We start from the raw sequence: 18,375 nt of genomic DNA on the forward strand, positions 1-18,375 counted from the left end.
GAGTTCAATGGTGACGTGCGCGGCTGCAACGTCTGTCCTGAGCGATACTTTGGAAACGCCACCGATCTTGAAACCGCTGCGTGCAGCGGCATTTGTCCGCTCGGCTATTTCTGCGAGGAGGGGAGCGCGCTTCCGGCGCCATGCCCCGCCGGAACCAGTATGCCTCTGCTGGGAGCGTCCAGGCGCGAGGACTGCCTCACGTGCCCGCGAGGGCAGCACCAGCCGGATGGCGGGCAGCTGAGCTGCACCCCCTGCCCTGAAGGGACCTACTCGGCAGACACCGGGCAGAGATACTGTGAGGAATGCAAGCCGGGCGGCTACTGCGAGGTGGAGGATGGGTTCATGGTCCGGCTAGCGTGCCCCGCCGGCAGCTACAACCCGGAAACCCGCTCCACCTCAATCGAATCGTGCCTTCTGTGCCCTAACGGCACCTCGAGCTCTGACACGGGAGCGACAACGAACTCTACCTGTGTGCCTTGCCGCGCCGGCAGCTTCGCATCTGGGGAGGGCAACGAGGCCTGCAAGCGGTGCCCGCAGGGCTTCTACCAGAGCGCGACAGGAGCGACGAGCTGCATACGCTGCGCGGCTGGCAAGTTTTGCCCCGCGGGTGCGTCGCTCGAGCTGCCCGCGACGTGCGACCCGGGGACGTACGCCAACATGACGGACGACGACGGCATCCCCGACTGCTTTGACTGCCCTGTGGGCTCGTCGTGCGGCGGCGGCGGAGCTCCGCCGGTCGCATGCTCTCCGGGCACGATCGCGCCAGCCGGGCGGATGGAGGCGTGCGAAAGCTGCGCCGGCGGGTCTTACCAGCACGACAAGGGTGCGACGGGCTGCCTCGCGTGCGAGGCGGGGAGTTACTGCGCCAAGGGCGCGGCGGCGCCGCTGCCGTGCGACGCTGGCAGCTACTCGAGTGCAACCAACCTCACCGCCGCGGGCGAGTGCACGGCCTGCCCCGCCGGCAGCGCCTGCTCCACGGGCAGCATCGATCCGACGCCGTGCTCGCCTGGCACTTTCGCCGCGAAAGAGGGGCGGTCCAAGTGCGAGTCTTGCCCTCCCGGTACCTCGTCGGATCAAGCCAGCAACGCGTGCGACGAGTGCGAGGCTGGCTTTTACGCTGCCTTCGCTGGCCAGGGCTTTTGCATCCCATGTCCTAATCCTCTCTCCAGCGTCGACGGCAGCACCACCTGCTCGTTTTGCATGGACGGCTACTACTTGCAAGACTCGACCGCCGACCCAGATGACATCTTTGTATCCCCGACCGAGCACTGCAAGGCGTGCCCACCCAACGCCAACTGCAGCGCCGGCACCACTCGCGAGGCCATCATCGTCCTGCCCGGCTACTGGCGCGCTAGCTCCTCCAGCTCCATGCTGACAAAGTGCCGTGCCTTCGGGGGCGATGACGATGCCGGATCGAAGCGGTGTGTTGGCGGCAGTTCGTCTGGAACGAACGGCGATGGGTACTGCAACTCGCTATTCAAAGGTCCCGAGTGCCAGCTGTGCGCGGATGAAAACCAGTACCTCGTCGACGGCGAGGAATGTGTCGATTGCCCTGCGCAGGGGCGCAAATTCCTGGGCCCCCTTCTCCTTGGGCTCGGCTTTTGCATCGCAGTCGGCGTTGCGGCCTACCTCTACAAGAAGCGGAGCTGGCGCGAGCGGCGCTATATTGGACCGCCGCTTCGCCTCGCCGACCGCCTGGTGGCCTTGCACTCGCTGCTCGGCATGCAAGCAAAGTTCAAGCTTCTTCTCAGCTTTTACCAGGTCGTCGTTGTCATACCGACCATCTACGGGGTGACGCTCCCCCAGAGATACACAAACTGGCTCGACGGGATCACTGAGGTGATTTCTCCGTCCAACTGGATGCCCATACCCTGCGTGACCTACGTGCAACTGCTTCTACCTTACGTCTTCACGCCACTTGGGCTGGCCCTTTCCCTCTTGCTCGTGGGTGTTGGGATGGGCTTCTCGCAGTGGAGCGCTATCCCAGCGCCGCGTCCGCCACCTCACCGGGCTGTTGCCGCGGGTCTGCTCGAAATCTTGCCAGCTACGCTGATCCTCATCTACTGCTCTGTCCCGCCCATCAACGCGTATATCTTCCGCTTCTGGCGGTGCAAGCTCTACACCACCTCGGAGCCTGGCGAACCTCTCGAGCAATACGAGGTGATGGTGGAGCAACCTGGAATCCTGTGTGCCAGCGAAGAACACGAATCGATCTTTCGCCGTTACATCATCGGGTCCATCGTCATCTGGCCAGTCGGCTCCATGGTGCTCTACTCGTCGCTGCTCGTCGCGTGCTACAAACCGCTGCACGCGAAGCTTCACACGGCGCTGACGCGGGCCAGCGCCTTCTTGCATCAAGATTATGAGACGCAGTGGTGCTGGTGGGAGGCTCTGGAGCTCGCACGCAGGCTGGTGCTGACGGGCGCGGTGACGGCGATGATCTCAGAAGAGCGCGCTTTCTTGCGCCTCGTGTTGGCGACGCTGGTTTCCACCCTGCACACCTGCGGAATCGCCGTCGCACGCCCCTTCAAGAGGGTCGAGGACGATGTGCTTGCGGTGGTGCGCCAGCCACGCACCAGTGTCGACACGAGGACCTGCCCCTCCCCCGTCTCTGCACGAGCTTCCCCCTCCCCTCTCCCCCGTCTCTGTCACCCTCTCCTTGTGCCTTTCTTCTGCAGGCGACGAGCCTGACGACGCTTCTCATATTTCTCACCGCAAACTGGATCTTCATCTTCGAGGGCATTGACGAGCACTATTATGATGTTAGCCGTGAGAGAGCAGATCCGCTCGACGTGTTGGGCTTTGGCAAGCTGGACGGCATCGTCGCGGTCATGATATCGCTCGTTTTTAGCGTCCTTTTCCTCTTCATGATCGGAGCCGTCATCGCCGCCCGCCGTGTCGCCAAGATCCCCAAGATCCGCCTCGTCTCGACCAAGCAGCCCCCCGAGCTGAGCATCGTGCTCGGCCTCACGTGGCACCTCTTCAACAGCCACATCTGGTGACATGGCTTATAGGGAGAAGAGGACCAGGACCCCGCTAGAGAGTCACCACCACCTCCGAATAGGTCGACCGGTCAAGACGCCGTAAAGGTCATCAAGGGTGAGCTCCAGCAGCTGCTGCCGGGCATCAAGATCTTTCTCGACGCACACAGATGCTCAGCACCGCTTCGAAGCTACACACCGCCCCTCTGACGCATCGCGGTGTGCGCACAGGTAGATGACCTCAAGGATATCGGGGCGCTCGAGGAGTACATCCGCCGCTCGCAAGTCATCCTCTTCTTCCTCTCGAGGGGCTACTTCCGCTCCAAGGCGCGCTTCCCCCTCCCCCCCCGCCCCTACCGAACTCTGGCCCTACCTCCCGCCTCTCCGGCCACAGAACTGCCTCCGAGAGGTCCGCTCGTCGCTCGAGATGGACAAGCCGCTCGTCCTCGTCCAAGAAGCGGACCCTGACAAGGGCGGCGGGACGATCCAGGCGCTGCGTGCCGAGTGCCCCGAGGACCTGCAGCCGGACATCTTTGACAAGGACTGGCCGCTCACGATTTGGTATCGCATCGATGAGTTTCAGCTCATCTCGCTCAAGATCATCGCCGAGGCGCCGCGCGGGCCACGGCCAGCCGCTCCACAGTCCTCTCTATCTCCCGACCGACCCCACTTGAATCACAGGCGCTGCTCCTCTGCTCGCCCAACTATCTGAACAGGACCTCCCTCCCGCTCTGCGTGTCGGGCGAGCCCGAGAGCCAGTCGCTCGCCTTTTCCAAAACCACGCTCTGGGCCTCGCCAGCCAACGCGGGCGCACTGGAGCTGGCCAACGAGCTCGCCTCCGCCTTTGCCGGTCTCACGATCTCCACCACCGATGCTCGGCCGGCCAACGCGACGCACATGCTGCTCTACCTCAACGTGAACAGCTTCGTCAGCGACGAGCGGCTGGCCGACCAGGTCAAGCAGGCGCGCGAGGACAGGCTGGCGGTCGTCACGGCGCACGAGAACGACCTGGACCTCGGCGGCTGCGCGTTTGACAGAATGTTCGAAGTCACGCCGCAGGAGCGACTGTCTCGCATTGACGTTCGTCCTGAGCCTCCCCTCTGTCTGCATCCCTCTCCTCCCAACGCCGCAGGAGCTCATCGCCGGCGGACTCTACAACGACCTGGCAAAGTCGTGCTTCCCCGGGCGCCACCGCAAGGCGCGCGCCCTCTCTCCCACAGCTCGCGCATATAGCTTTGTGAGGAGGGGGTGTCCCTCTGCGCAGGTGTCGCTTGTGCTTCTGGCAAAAAGCCTCGGCGCGACCCCCGCTCGGTCGCGGGCGGAACTCCTTTCAGGCAGCATCGCCGAGCGCGGCAGCCTCGCGGGGCGCAGCTTAGGCGGCCTCAGCCGGGTGTTCGCCAAGATGAGCAGACGCAGCTCTGCGAACGCTCTGGCGCGCGATGGCTCTGGAGGCGAGGCGAACGCCCACCTCTGCCTCGACCAACCCGCCCTCGCCCAGTGGGGCACGGGTGCGGACCCCGAGCTTTGGGTCCCGTGCCGCATCCTCAGCCTGCGGCACGACGGGACCGTCGACGTTAAGTACGACGACGGCAACATTGAGCGATCGAAGCCTGCCAGCCGAGTCGTCAATTGCACGCCGGCCGAGGCGGCGCAGCACGCGCTTGACGGCTGCGATGCGTCGTCATCGGCGCAGCACGCGCCTGACGGCTGCGATGCGTCGTCATCGGTGTTGGTGTCGGTGCCAGTGAAGCTGCAGGTATGATCGGTTGAGGGGCCCCTGCGACCTTGAGGCGGGTCGTGCTGCCGAGAGGGGCGCGCGCGGTCACGATCGATACATCCAACAACATTCGAGAGCGGGGGGAAAGAGTGCACGATTGTGAAGTATAGAGACACAGAACTCCGCGGAGAGGTTTTAGAAGATGCCTTTTAGATCCATGTGTGTGTGTGTATGTTGTACCTATGGAGACGGTTCCACAACTACAAGGCCGACTACACGGTGAGCCATACGGACCTTGCAGAAAACCTTTTCCTTCTAAGCAGGGCTACACAATGACCCTATAGTGTGGGGGTGTTTCTGGCGAGTTGTGATGAGTAGGATTAGACTAGCCAATGGTATTTTGAAGTTCATATATGAAAATACCAACTTGCCTATGTGCACGTCTCCGCGGCGGCGGCCCGGAGGCGGCCCGGCGGAGCGGTCAGAGCAGCACTGCGCCGGCCGGCGATCGACTGTCGACTATAACACGGGCTCTATTGAATGGCCTCAAGATGCTCTCTAGGGCTGCCCTATTCCGCTCGCCCGGCTACGTCGCTGAGCTTCGAAGGAAAAGGTTTCGCTCGGCACGGTCGGAGAGCAAACTTCGACGTTCGTCCGATAGTGGAAGCTGGACGCACGTAGGCAAGTGGCCCATGACCAGGCGGGCTGCTGCTCATAATCTGGGCCGTCGGCGCTCGCTCTCGCGCTCTTCATAACGGCTTTGCCCCCTCCCTCCCGCGCCGACGTTGGGCAGCCTGACCACGACAACGCCAGTGCCGCTGGCCTGCAACTCGAGGCGCCTTTGAATGAGCACGAGCCGGTGCGCGGCGGCGGCGCGGGTGATGCAGCCCAAGGTGACGGCGACGGCGGAGGGGGCGGCGGCGGCGGAGGAGGAGGCGGCAGCGGCGGCGATGGCCGCGGGGTCGGCCCGCCCGCCTTTGCTGCTGGTGCTGTGGGCATCATCACAGCTCAGCGGCAGTGTGCGACCAGGGCCAGTGGTAGACTTTCGACGCGGTGAGGCTGCTCTCTGAGCGATGACACTAGCAGGAGCATCATGTGTGTCATCGGAGTCACTTGTATTACGATACCACCACGCCGCCACGCTCGCAAGGGCCGCCTAAGCGCCTAAGCACCCTAAGCACCCCCCGCTTAGGCCGCTTAGGCGCTTAGGCGAGTGACGGCCGGCTGCCAGGGGCCTGGCGTGCCTCCGCCGTGGGCTGAGCACCTGGGAGAGCCACTCTGCAAGTGGTGTGCGAGCGTGTAGCCTTGAGCGTGCAGTCGGCCCAACTTTGGTGTGGGTGGAGCCGCTTTGTCCGTGGACGGCAAATCGTGGAGTTGCGAGTCACGCTGGTGCGCGAGTGTCGAGGTGCGCGATACTCGATCTAGGCCGCACGCCGGGGCATTCTAACGAGTAACGTAGGTCGTAGGTTGGCGTGCGGCCGCAGCGCCCGCCGCAGGCTCGGCGGCGCGCGCACTCGAGTTGAAGGTTTGCTCGTAGAGCTGTTCCACTGTCGAGTCTTTTCGATGACGAGGCCTCTGCGACGACCGACGTACGCCAGCCCGAGCTGCGGAGCCTCGCAAGAAGAAAAGAATATTATTAAATGAACTCGGGGGCACAGGACGCGGTACAAACGGGGTACACCAAAAGGCACGGGCTGCCTGCACAGCGTTCACGGGGGGGGCTGGTTGGCTGGTCCCGCCCGCACCTCGCGCACTCGGGCCCGGAAAAAAACAGTTGGTTGGTTGGTGCGGCCTTTTGCGCAGTGTGCGTGAAGTGGGCTGGCAGCTTGGTAAAGCAGGCGCCGCTTTCCGCCTCTTTGGTGCACTTGGAGCACTTGGAGTGCAGTTGGCAGCCTCAGAAAGAAAGAAAGAAAGAACACAGACAACCCAAGGGAGGGATGGACGGCACGCCGCCACCACACAGGGATTTTAAGGAGAGGGGTGTGGTGCGCTAGCCATCGCCCACCCTTGGGCGTCCGCCTCTTCCTATCTCACTGTGGCGCGAACAGCTTCAGCTTTTCTCGCCCGCTCTGCTGAGGGCGAGGCGCCGAGCTACGGTTCCAACGCTGCAGCACTCTCCCTCTATTCACAGCAGAGATGGCGACGCGTCCTTACGCGCGTCCTCGTCCCCACCTGCTTTGCTTCAACGTGCTGCCATGGAGCCAGCGCGCCTCGCGCCATGATTCAATCGCCATGGCCGGAGCGCTGTGGATCGCAAAGGCCCATGGGCCGCTGCGCAGGGCGGCACGCGCAGGCGCTACACAGATCAGAGCATTGGCGCCGAGAGCATTCATTTCCGCATTCAGTTGTCGTTGTTCTGTCGGCTCGAACAGCCCGTACAGCCATTCAGCGGCTGGTGGACGGCGCGCAGTCTCCACGCGGATCCGCATCTCGTGCACACCGCAAGGCGCCGCCACCACATGGACCAGCCCGATGGACTGTGTTTGTGGTCGGGGTGGACAGTTTGCTGTTCAGCGTATCATTGAGCAGGATGAGATGAGCGTCTAGTGGTGACGCGGGTAACGGGCGAGGTCCTGGGTGCAGAACCCGCCCTGACTCTGCCGATCCACTGGATGCGACTCAACTGCTGATACCGAACTTGTGCTGGCGGGCAGTGATTTGTGAGCGTATCGTTCAAGATTGGGGTCAGCCCACCCAACGGATGGCCGTTCGGTCGTACGACATTCGACTCGACTGTGGACTCACTCCGTGCCAGTCGTCAGCCGCCAGTTCAACGCTCGCAATGCGGTATGAACGCGGTGTCCGCGGCGGTGAGCTGCGCAGTTGGTCATTGTTCTTCGTTGCAGAGTCTTTTCTCGCATTGCAGCCCACCAAGGCCCATCGACGGCCAGCGCCCAAGGTCTGATTGTGCCCCCGGCTGTGCGTCAGCAGCGGCTTCAGACAGGGCCTGCGCTTGAAGGGGATTTTACATTTACGGGCTCTGCCAGCAATGCGTGGAAGGCGACGCGACGGTTGAAGGGTACTGTCCAGAAGGGCACTGTCGCTCCGGGTCGGGCGACGGTGCCGCAGTGTCGCTCCGGGTCGGGCGACACTGCTCGCGGCGTCCGGGTCCTGCGCCTCCCGACGAGGTCGGACGGCGTGGTATTCCGGCCGCCGCGCCTCGGTGACTGGCTGCCGTAGAAACCAGAAGTACGAGGGCGTTGTCCACCCTAAGATGGACGGAACTCGGAGGGCGTTGTCCACCCTAAAATGGACGGAATTCGGAGGGCGTTGTCCACCCTAAGATGGACGGAATTCGGAGGGCGCTGTCAGGGTCCCCCTCGGGGAGCGACGGCGCCCGACCGTCAGGGTCCCTACGGGGAGCGACGGCTGAAGCGCAAGGGTACTGTCAGGGTCCCTTCAGGGAGCGACGGTGCCCTAATGTCAGGGTCCCCTCTGGGGAGCGACGGTTCGAAGGGCGCTGTCAGGGTCCCCCTCGGGGAGCGACGGCGCCCGACCGTCAGGGTCCCTACGGGGAGCGACGGCTGAAGCGCAAGGGTACTGTCGGGGTCCCCTCGGGGAGCGACGGTGCCCTACTGTCAGGGTCCCCCTCGGGGAGCGACGGTTCGAAGGGTACTGTCAGGGTCCCTTCAGGGAGCGGCGGTGCCGTACTGTCAGGGTCCCTCCGGGGAGCGACGGTTCGAAGGGTACTGTCAGGGTCCCCGCAGGGAGCGATCGTACCGCAGCTGCGGCTAAAGGCCTGCGCTGCCCGCGGCATTCGAATGCGGCGCCTCCCGACTGAGTCGGCTCGCGTCGTATTCCAGCCAGAAGGGCGCTGAGACGAGATCGCGATCTCGGTCATCACGCCATCTAGACTTTAGCGAGGCGTGTGGCGCGCCGGCAGCGCCGCCGCCGTCTAAGGTACTGTCAGGGTCCCTTCGGGGAGCGACGGTGCTGCTGAGCGTCTGCTTGAACTGCTGTCGTCCCGCCAGAGTATATCTCGACTAGCTCTTCATCGAGAAGAGCGTCGACTCGTGCGCCGCCTCGTCGGCGGCGTGGCGGGCGGGCAGCTGGATGTGCTGTCGCCTCGCCATAGGATACCTCGACTAGCTCTCGATCGGCTAGAGCGTCGACTCGTGCGCCGCCTCGTCGGCGGCGTGGCGGGCGGGCGGCCGGATGTGCCGTCGCCTCGCCGGAGTATATCTCGACTCGCTCTACATCGGCTAGAGCGTCGACTCGTGCGCCGCCTCGTCGGCGGCGTGGCGGGCGGGCAGCTGGATCTGCTGTCGCCTCGCCGGAGTATATCTCGACTCGCTCTACATCGGCTAGAGCGTCGACTCGTGCGCCGCCTCGTCGGCGGCGTGGCGGGCGGGCAGCTGGATCTGCTGTCGCCTCGCCGAGTATATCTCGACTCGCTCTACATGGGCTAGAGCGTCGACTTGTGCGCCGCCTCGTCGGCGGCGTGGCGGGCGGGCAGCCGGATGTGCCGTCGCCTCGCCAGAGTATATCTCGACTCACTCTACATGGGCTAGAGCGTCGACTTGTGCGCCGCCTCGTCGGCGGCGTGGCGGGCGGGCGGCTGGATGTGCTGTCGCCTCGCCAGGGTATACCTCGACTAGCTCTCCATCGAGAAGAGCGTCGACTCGAGCGCCGCCTCGTCGGCGGCGTGGCGGGCGGGCGGCTGGATGTGCTGTCGCCTCGCCAGAGTATACCTCGACTAGCTCTCCATCGAGAAGAGCGTCGACTCGAGCGCCGCCTCGTCGGCGGCGTGGCGGGCGGGCGGCTGGATCTGCTGTCGCCTCGCCAGAGTATACCTCGACTAGCTCTCCATCGAGAAGAGCGTCGACTCGAGCGCCGCCTCGTCGGCGGCGTGGCGGGCGGGCGGCTGGATGTGCCGTCGCCTCGCCAGAGTATACCTCGACTAGCTCTCCATCGAGAAGAGCGTCGACTCGTGCGCCGCCTCGTCGGCGGCGTGGCGGGCGGGCAGCTGGATCTGCTGTCGCCTCGCCGGAGTATATCTCGACTAGCTCTACATACTCAAGCCTCGCGAGAGCGGCTCACGCAGGCGCAGCGCCGGCCGGGGAGGCCTCGCAGCTGCCGACACCAGATGCACTGTCGGCGTCGTTCTACGCGGGCCGCTCGTCGACTGATTGACTACGGTTCTCGCGTGGGGGCGCTGTGCTGTGCCGTACCGGGCTCGACCACGCCGTCAAGCCGTCGAAGTCCGAGACGTGGGGAGGCACAACGCCCAACCACGCCAGGGCCCCGTCGAGATCGTCGTCGCCGCGACATCGAGACCTCCGGTGATCTCCGGTGATCTCGGGTGATCTTTGGTGATCTCCGGCGGTCGGGCGGCGTCGATCTCCGAGAGGGAGTCGAGTCTAGCGTTCCTCAAGATGACGCACTACTCAACTCAACCCCTACGCCCGCATCGACGTGGGAGACAAGGCCACCCCTCGATGCTACCTGCTACCAAGCGGTGGGGCAGGAGATTGGAGGGGCCCCTTGCAGAGGTGGCGCGAACAGCTTCAGCTTTTCTCGCCCGCTCTGCTGAGGGCGAGGCGCCGAGCTACGGTTCCAACGCTGCAGCACTCTCCCTCTATTCACAGCAGAGATGGCGACGCGTCCTTACGCGCGTCCTCGTCCCCACCTGCTTTGCTTCAACGTGCTGCCATGGAGCCAGCGCGCCTCGCGCCATGATTCAATCGCCCCCACCCGCCCTCTTCCTGGCGATGTTCATGGCTCAGAGCTGATTCCGATCAAAACACGCTACCAGTGTTCACTCTCTCTATAGCATCTCCCTCCGTGGTCGCGGGCTCGGCTCGCGCCGAGTTTCCGCTGTCGTCGTCACCGCATAGTCGGTTGGGCGGAGGCGGGCAGGAGCAGGCGGCTCCTTGGATCTCCAGCTCAGCCTGAGCTGTGAGGATCGGCCCTGTCCACGGTTGAAGCGACGCCAGCTTCACGAGATGTATCTTCAACGAGTTGGATCGGCTCTCTTTGTTCATGGGTCTCATTGGAGAGACGACTTGAGGAGACGACTAGTCTCACTCCCCCGCTTTCACGCAGCGTGTTCTGTTCATGTGTGTCGTGATGTGTCTGTCGGCCCTGGCATGTGTTGTCTGTCCCAGGGCGTGGGGAGGCACAACGCCCAACCACGCCAGGGCCCCGTCGAGATCGTCGTCGCCGCGACATCGAGACCTCCGGTGATCTCCGGTGATCTCGGGTGATCTCCGGTGATCTCCGGCGGTCGGGCGGCGTCGATCTCCGAGAGGGAGTCGAGTCTAGCGTTCCTCAAGATGACGCACTACTCAACTCAACCCCTACGCCCGCATCGACGTGGGAGACAAGGCCACCCCTCGATGCTACCTGCTACCAAGCGGTGGGGCAGGAGATTGGAGGGGCCCCTTGCAGAGTCACGTACCACTGGTCGGGACCCACAACCCCGTTCGCTTTTACCGGTCTCATCACGGCGGCCAGCCCAACCGCCCTTGCTCGACCTCGTCACCTCGTCACCTCGTCTCTGGTGGCCCCATTGCCTAGCTCAATGTTTCGTTTGCTCCTCCGGCCAGTCGCCAAAGCCCGCGCACGCTATCACAGCACCGTCGCAGGCGCTGGCGCCGCTGCTAGCGTCGCTGCGGCAGAAACGGTGGCAGTCGGCGAGGGCACGTTGACTTTCGCACGAACGCAACCATTCAAGGCGGCCACACTCCCTGCCTCCTTGCCATCGTAGAAGTTAGTGCCGCCATGACCACGTCCGTTTCCCCGTGCAGTTCAACATCATCGTCGCCACCGTGAAAACTGCGCTGTGCGACCTCCTCGTGCAGCGCTACATCGAGAAGCGCGACACGATCGACTGGAAGCGGAACGGGGTCTTCGTCATGTTTGGCGGCGCCTACCTCGGCGTCTTCCAGTACGGCCTCTATGTCGGCCTCTTCCAGCGGCTCTGGCCGGGCATGGCCACCTTTGCAGCGCAGCCGCTCTCGCAGAAGCTCCGGAACGCCGCGGGGCTGCGCGACCTCTGCAAGCAGATCGCCTTCGACAACTTTGTGCACTACCCCTTCATCTACTTCCCAACCTTCTACTGCATCAAGGAGGGCCTGCAGGGCGACAGCGGGCCGGTGGTCGCGGGCGGGCTCGCAAAGTACCGCGCAAACGGCGTCGAGGACAACCTCAAGATGTGGGCGCTCTGGATCCCGGGCGATGCGATCGTCTACGCGGTGCCTCTGTGGATGAGGCAGACTGCCGCCACCGCACGACCCGCCCACGCTCCCGCAGCCCGACTCGCCTCCACCCCCTCTGTGGCCCTCTCCCGGCAGGCTCCCGCTCAACCACGGGCTCAGCTTCGTGTGGACCTGCTACCTCAGCTTCTTGCGCGGCGGGCAAGACGAGGCCGACGAGATCGAGCCGCTCGTCCACGCACAGGAGTGTCGCGCGTGACAAGTCAGCGTCCCGCGTGATGATTGCGTGTGTCGATGTGTCCAACACTCTCTCCAGTCTACCGTCTGCTCTAGAAGACTTTCCCCCAGCCCCACCACCACCTCCACCCGCCATGTGTCCATGTTGCATGTCCACTGACATGTTAATCTCGTCTGACGTCTCGTAAACCACAAAACGAAACAGGCACACAGACGCCTCTCTCGTGTGTGGTGGACCGCGTGGCGCCGGGATCGAGAGCGGCGAGACGGGAGAGACGAGCGAGGGGCCGCGCCCGGCCTATAGGCCCTAGCCCAGCTCGAGAGAAATAACCCCGCCCCAATGGGCAATGCGCGCGTCCACCGGTCCCCGCCCGCAGCACAGGCCGCCGTCCTCTAGATCTAGCGCCCCAGCGCGAGCAACGAGCAATGCGGACTCTCGTCCATCGATCGCCCATATTCCACGCGGCTCTCATGCCTGCTTGCTGACGGTTCAGCTTGCGCCAAACGACACCGTCATCGGGGGTGCCCCGCCGCTGAGTGCAATGACCACTTGCGTGAGTCCGGTGACGCCGCCGCCTGCGATGAAGCCCGCCGCGATGAAGTTCTTCATCTTGCCCAACTCCGGGCTGAACGTCTCCCAGTAGAGCGCGAGCGTGCCGCCGATGCACATCTCCAACGAGCAGCTCGCGGGGATCAAGAAGCCAATGCCGCTCGCCATCGGCAGCGGTATGAGGGTGGTGAGGATCGGCATCGTCTCACGGCAGCCGCAGAGGTCGAGGATCTTGTGGATGGTGTTGATGACGAGCGTGATGCCTATAGCCGGAGAACGCTCTCCTCCCCTGGTTGGCCCTCAATTCTCCCCATTTCGAGCCAGGAGAGTCTGCCCGCTGCCACAAACATCCATTCAAAGATGTGGTCTGGCAAGGAGTCGCCGCCGCCCGTGGTCGTGATAATAGCTAGGACACGATAAATTGGACCGTAGATGCCCTGTAGGTGGCGGGGAGGAGCGTACGCTAATGGTGTGTTGCAGCTGCCTACTGAGAACGAGGTAGAGGCAGGAGGTGCCGGCAGCGCTCCATCCTCGGACGGGATCTCATAGGCCATGTTGACGATGGTGAAGCAGGCAGGGGTGATGAAGCAACCACAGATTGCCCCTGCCATTTGCGCGATCACCATTGTTCTGGGATGGTGTCTGCGTCTTGTTTTGTTTTGTCTGCCTCTTCCTTAAAGAAAGAAAGAAAACCCAAAAATGGGAGGACGGCACGCCGCCACCACTCCGTCGCTTGGTTGGTTCTATCTATATAAACCTTGCCACCACCGGGAGCGGCCAGGACTCATAGTACATAGACTCGGTCGAGAGACCCCAGATTGGCATCCATGCCTCTCTGGACAGGGTGGCCCGCCACAAGCGACAAGGACCCCAGGAATTGCGACTCGCCGCTTTCCTCCCGCTGTGATTCTGTGTGAGCTCTGTGTCTTGTTTTGCCAACACTACACCTACAACCACACAAGGGATTTCACTGGAAGGAAGGTGTGTTGCTAGCCGCATATTATCTCTCTTCGCAGTCCCTCGCCGATCGATTCTCGCTGCAACCTTCATGCCACCTCGCGGTCGTCCCACTCTCGTCGTTCTCCCTCCTGTCGCTTCCTCCTCTGCCACGTCGCTCTCCTCTGCCTCTTCCTATCGCCCTTTGCAGTCTCTCGCCAATTCTCGTAGCGACCTTCATGGAAGAGCTCTTCCTTCATGCCACCTCGCAGTCTTCCCACTCTCGTCGTTATCTCTCCTTTCCTTCACTAAAGACTCCCGAAAAGAAAAACGCCGACATCCAATATATAAAGGCCGCAGCGAGTTCCGGTCGAACTTCGCTTGCCCGCCGCGTGTCCGTCCGAACTTCCCTGTGAGAGCCCTCCAGGCCGAGCTGGGACATGTCACCGGACACCGTCACTGGCCGATCTGCGGCATGAGCCGCGCTGCGGCCGGGAAAGCCAACGATTCGGAGCAGAAGGCCCCAGACGATGTGCCGCCGCTCATTCCGACGCGCGAGCCACTCGAGGAGGAGTCGAAGCTCTCAGCCTCTGCTCGGGAGGGGGAGGCCGAGCTTGCTCGCTCTCCTGGCGGGTCCAACCGCCACATCATGACCACGAGATGCGAGCCAAGCCAGCCTGACCCGTTCCCCACCTGGCCGTGGCTGTCACATCCTTACCCGAAAGGAGTACCTTGCGAACTTTGAGGGCGACACAGCGGGGTGGGCGCCATACCAGGAGGACCAATACTACGCTGAGAGGGGCGTCTCCCTCACGGCGGATGCCGAGGAGAGACTCAAGACCAATACGTGGGAGACGCTCGGCCAAGCGAAGGCCCGGCTCTTTGATACGCGAGTCCGCTCGCCGAACAATCGTCCGACCAAGCTGAGCAAGGAGGCCAACGATGCTCGAGCTCGCAGGCGACGGGAGAGTAGGCTGCTGAGCCAATGATGCCAATCATGTCGCGCATTTGGGGACAGGGTTGCGCTCCGAGAGGTAGATAGTGCGCCCCCACATTGTCGAGATATGAGCAATGGGGAGATGTGGGTAGATGATGGGGGGAGATAGGCAGGACAAGTGTCGCGCAACACCATCTCGACCAATGGGAAAAGTGTGGCGATTCGATATCCTTTGTGCTCTCGACGTGGTCTCGAGTTACGAGTGTCATCTGTGTGTGACCTTTCCTATCAAGCCTCTCATGCTTCGTTGTCCATCGTCCGCTGCTGTACAACTCTGGCCTCTTCTCCTTCGCAAGGGCCCCGCCCCCCCCCCGAGCTATACAGTCCAATGGTGGACTCCCCAGACAATCCACCACTCAATTTCCACAGCCGCCGCTCGCCCACCATCTGCACGCACGGCGTCGCCGCCGCCTCGCAGCCACTGGCGGCCGAGATTGGGCTTCGCGTGCTCCGTTCGGGCGGCAACGCTGCGGACGCGTGCGTGGCAATGGCTGCGGCGCTCAACTGTGTCGAGCCCTGCATGACCGGGATTGGCGGCGACGCGTTCTGCCTCTACTTTGACGCGGCGAGCGGAGAGGTGCACGGGCTCAACGGCAGCGGCCGAAGCCCGGCGGCGCTGGACCTGGCGACTGCACAGGCGTCCCTCGACGCGCCTGGCCGCATCGCCCTCGACCCCTCCTCGCCGCACTGCGTCACTGTCCCGGGCGCCGCGGCCGCGTGGTGCGACGCCATCGAGCGCTTTGGATCGATGCCTCTGGCCACTGTCCTGCAGCCCGCCATCGACCTTGCCGAGGAGGGCTTCCCGGTGAATGTCGTCGCGGCGACTCAGTGGGCGGCACAAGAGGCGCAGCTCACGCGGTGGGGAGCGTCGAACCCCGGGGCGAGTGCGCTCCTGCGGGACGGCAAGGCGCCAAAGGCCGGCGAGCTGATGCGCATGCCCGAGCTCGCCAGTACCTTTCGCGCCCTCGCCGAGCGTGGGAAGGCTGGCTTCTACTCGGGCCGCGTCGCCTCGGCCGTGTGCGAGGTGCTGCAGGCGCACGGCGGGCTGATGACCGAGGCCGACCTCGCCGCCCACCGCAGCACCTTCGACTCGCCCGTCTGCGTCGACTTCCGTGGCGTCAAGGTGTGGGAGATGCCGCCGAGCGGCCAGGGCCTCGTCGCGCTCCTCGCTCTGCGCACGCTCTCGCGGCTGCCTCAGCTCGACTCGCTGCCGCACAACTCGGCAGAGTACCTGCACCTCGTCGCCGAGGCCCTCCGCCTCGCCTTCGCCGACGGAGCCGCCTGCATCGGAGACGGCGGAGGCGAGGCCGGTGCGGCGGAGGAGATCGCCCGCTTGCTGAGCGACGACTACTCGGCGGCCCGCGCCTCGCTAGTCGACAGCGAGCGGGCGGCGGAGCACTTGCCGGCGGCGGCGGCGGCGCTGGCCAGCACGGGCACCGACACGGTCTACATGACCGCGGTGGACGGGCAGGGCAACGCCTGCTCCTTCATCAACTCCAACTTCATGGGGTTTGGCTCCGGGCTCGTGCCGCGCGGGTGCTGCTTCTCGCTGCAGAACCGGGTACGACATGTCCAGGACACGTGCACGACATGTCCGAGACATGTCCCATAGGTGCGGCTTCTCGCTGCAGAACCGGGGCGCAAACTTCCTCCTCACCGAGGGCCACCCGAACAGCGTCGAGCCGGGCAAGCGGCCGTACCACACCATCATCCCTGGCATGGCGACCGTTGGCCGCGAGCTCTTCGCCTCGTTCGGAGTGATGGGCGGCTTCATGCAGCCGCAGGGGCACGTGCAGGCGCGGCGCGTGCGGTGAGGCCGCGGCGGCTCAAGTCCCTGACTCCGCCCCCCTCCCCCCCCTCCCCCTCCCCCCCCCAACCCCTCGCAGGTGCTGCTCAACATGCTCCAGCACGGGATGGACCCTCAGGCCGCGTCATCTCTTTACTTGAGAGGGACTCAAGGAAGAACTAGTAATATAATATTGGATGGACCCTCAGGCCGCGCTCGACGCGCCGCGCTTGTGCGTGGAGGCCACGGGCGGGGCGGTCGGCCTGCAGGAGCCCGCCTCCCGCCACAGCTCGGGCGTCGTCCTTCTGCTCGAGGACGGCATCCCGGACGAGGTGGCCGAGGAGCTGCGCCGCAAGGGGCACGCCGTGCGCGGGCCGGTGTGCGGCGAGGGGCGGCTTGTCTTTGGCAAGGGGCAGGTCATCCAGCGGCGAGCCGTGCCCTCCCCGCCCGGCGCTGAGGGACCGCGCGCTGTCCTCTGGGCCGGATCGGACGGACGAGCGGACGGAGCGGCCTTGGGATGGTAATACGTCAGCCCACGCGCTCTCGCCCACACTCGCACTAGCCACTAGAGTGTCGAGATACAGATATTAGATTGAGAGCGAGAGTGGCGGGTCTGGCGTCTGTGACCCTCTCTCTCTCTCTCTCTCTCTCTCTCTCTCTCTCTCTCTCTCTCTCTCTCTCTCTCTCTCTCTCTCTCTCTCTCTGCCTCTTGCGCGCGGGGTTTTACGGTTCATGTAGTCTAGGTGGAGCTGTGGAAAATGTGTCCGACGCGAATCGCGCGCGAAAAACCATGACAGAGGAAACAAGGAATGTGCGCGCCGCGTGCGCGTCGGCACACCTTCTCGTTGTGACTCTCGCTGACGCTGTACATGCTTTCTCTCTCTAAACGCACCATAAATGAAACTTCGAAAACACACCGACGGCGGTTCGTAAACCGAGATCCCACAACATACGGCGAGAGGACAAAACACTCTCTCTCACCGAACCGAAATCACAGAAGTGAACCGCCTTCAACCACATTGCTGGCACATGCTGCAGGGGAGGAAGGGCGGTCACGGACAGACGAAAAGCGGCCATCCAGGGGCCTCTACTCTAACGAGAGCTCTTGTGGCGTTCTGCTTCCCAGTCTTGCAGAAGGCGCAAGAGTTCCAAGATCCACAGGAGCCAAAAGCCAACCATCGTTGCTAGACCAGCCGGTCGGAGAGCACTTGCAGCAGCCGGTCAGCTTGGGCGACTAGCCCTCCCTCTTGCGACAAGCCGAGCTGCGCGTTGGCGTCTTGAATCGTGGCGAGGAGCGCGACGCCTGCGCACGGGCGGGCAGACCACTCAGCAAGGAGGGAGTCGTGGCGGTGACACGGCTTCTGGTCCGGCGAGGCGAGACGCGCGCCTGCCGGGAGCGAAAGCGCGGAGCGGATCGCCTCGACCTTGGTCGGCAGAGGCATCGCTGCGGCGCCGCCGGGCGCGGGGCTAGCGGGCGGCACAGCGGCGGGCGGCGATGTAGCAGGCGGAGACGAGGCGGGAGCCTGAGCCAGCGGCGGCGGCGCAACCGTGCCGCTCGACTCCATCCAAGCGGATCGGATCGACGCTGGAGGAGAGGCGGGCGTGACGCCGCCGAAGAAGGCGGAGCTGCCGAACGCGCTGGGCGGCAGAAGGACGGGCTCCGCTGGCTGGCTGCGAGGCGCTTCGGTTGCACACCCGTGGGGAGGAGGCTGCGGCTGTGCGGCCGCCTGCCGCGACGCTGCACGCTGCGCCGCGAGCCTCTCGAGCCGCTCCACGCGCTCGCCTGGCGCGCGGGCCGGGCGAGATGAGGCGTCGTCTCTCGACCGGCCCTAGGCCGACTCTGGGCCCTCTCTCGGTCCTCTCTCGGCCATACACCGGCTGCATCTCGGCTGCATCTCGGCTGCATCTCGGCGGTCTCTCGGCTGCATCTCGGCTGCATCTCGGCTGCATCTCGGCTATATCTCGGCTATATCTCGGCTAATCTCGCCGGGGACCCTCAGAGCGACCGCAGCAG

The 18,375-nt window shown here is 64.2% G+C and overlaps 4 protein-coding genes across 4 annotated transcripts; 2 read left to right on the forward strand and 2 right to left on the reverse strand.

Moving 5' to 3' along the window:
* Window positions 1–11,156: 11,156 nt before the first annotated feature.
* EMIHUDRAFT_442584 (hypothetical protein) lies at window positions 11,157–12,270 on the forward strand. Its single transcript, XM_005782599.1, is given in 3 exon segments — window positions 11,157–11,177; window positions 11,194–11,374; window positions 11,448–12,270. The coding sequence occupies 2 exon segments, from the start codon at window positions 11,222–11,224 to the stop codon at window positions 12,132–12,134; spliced, it is 840 nt and encodes a 279-aa protein (XP_005782656.1). The 5' UTR covers window positions 11,157–11,177; window positions 11,194–11,221; the 3' UTR covers window positions 12,135–12,270.
* A 312-nt stretch (window positions 12,271–12,582) lies between these two features.
* Window positions 12,583–13,253, reverse strand: EMIHUDRAFT_233211 (hypothetical protein; the record flags this gene model as incomplete). Its single annotated transcript, XM_005782600.1, has 2 exons — window positions 12,583–12,905; window positions 13,058–13,253. The coding sequence occupies 2 exons, from the start codon at window positions 13,251–13,253 to the stop codon at window positions 12,583–12,585; spliced, it is 519 nt and encodes a 172-aa protein (XP_005782657.1).
* A 1,650-nt stretch (window positions 13,254–14,903) lies between these two features.
* On the forward strand, window positions 14,904–16,885 carry GGT2 (gamma-glutamyl transferase; the record flags this gene model as incomplete). The annotated part of the gene is made up of 3 exons (XM_005782601.1): window positions 14,904–16,100; window positions 16,207–16,380; window positions 16,571–16,885. The coding sequence occupies 3 exons, from the start codon at window positions 14,904–14,906 to the stop codon at window positions 16,883–16,885; spliced, it is 1,686 nt and encodes a 561-aa protein (XP_005782658.1).
* A 660-nt stretch (window positions 16,886–17,545) lies between these two features.
* EMIHUDRAFT_233214 (hypothetical protein) lies at window positions 17,546–17,803 on the reverse strand (the record flags this gene model as incomplete). Its single annotated transcript, XM_005782602.1, has 2 exons — window positions 17,546–17,664; window positions 17,743–17,803. 2 exons carry the CDS (start codon window positions 17,801–17,803, stop codon window positions 17,546–17,548), a joined length of 180 nt encoding a protein of 59 aa, XP_005782659.1.
* Window positions 17,804–18,375: the final 572 nt, after the last annotated feature.

Source organism: Emiliania huxleyi, assembly GCF_000372725.1.
Source record: "Emiliania huxleyi CCMP1516 chromosome Unknown EMIHUscaffold_189, whole genome shotgun sequence".
NCBI lineage: Eukaryota > Haptophyta > Isochrysidales > Noelaerhabdaceae > Emiliania > Emiliania huxleyi.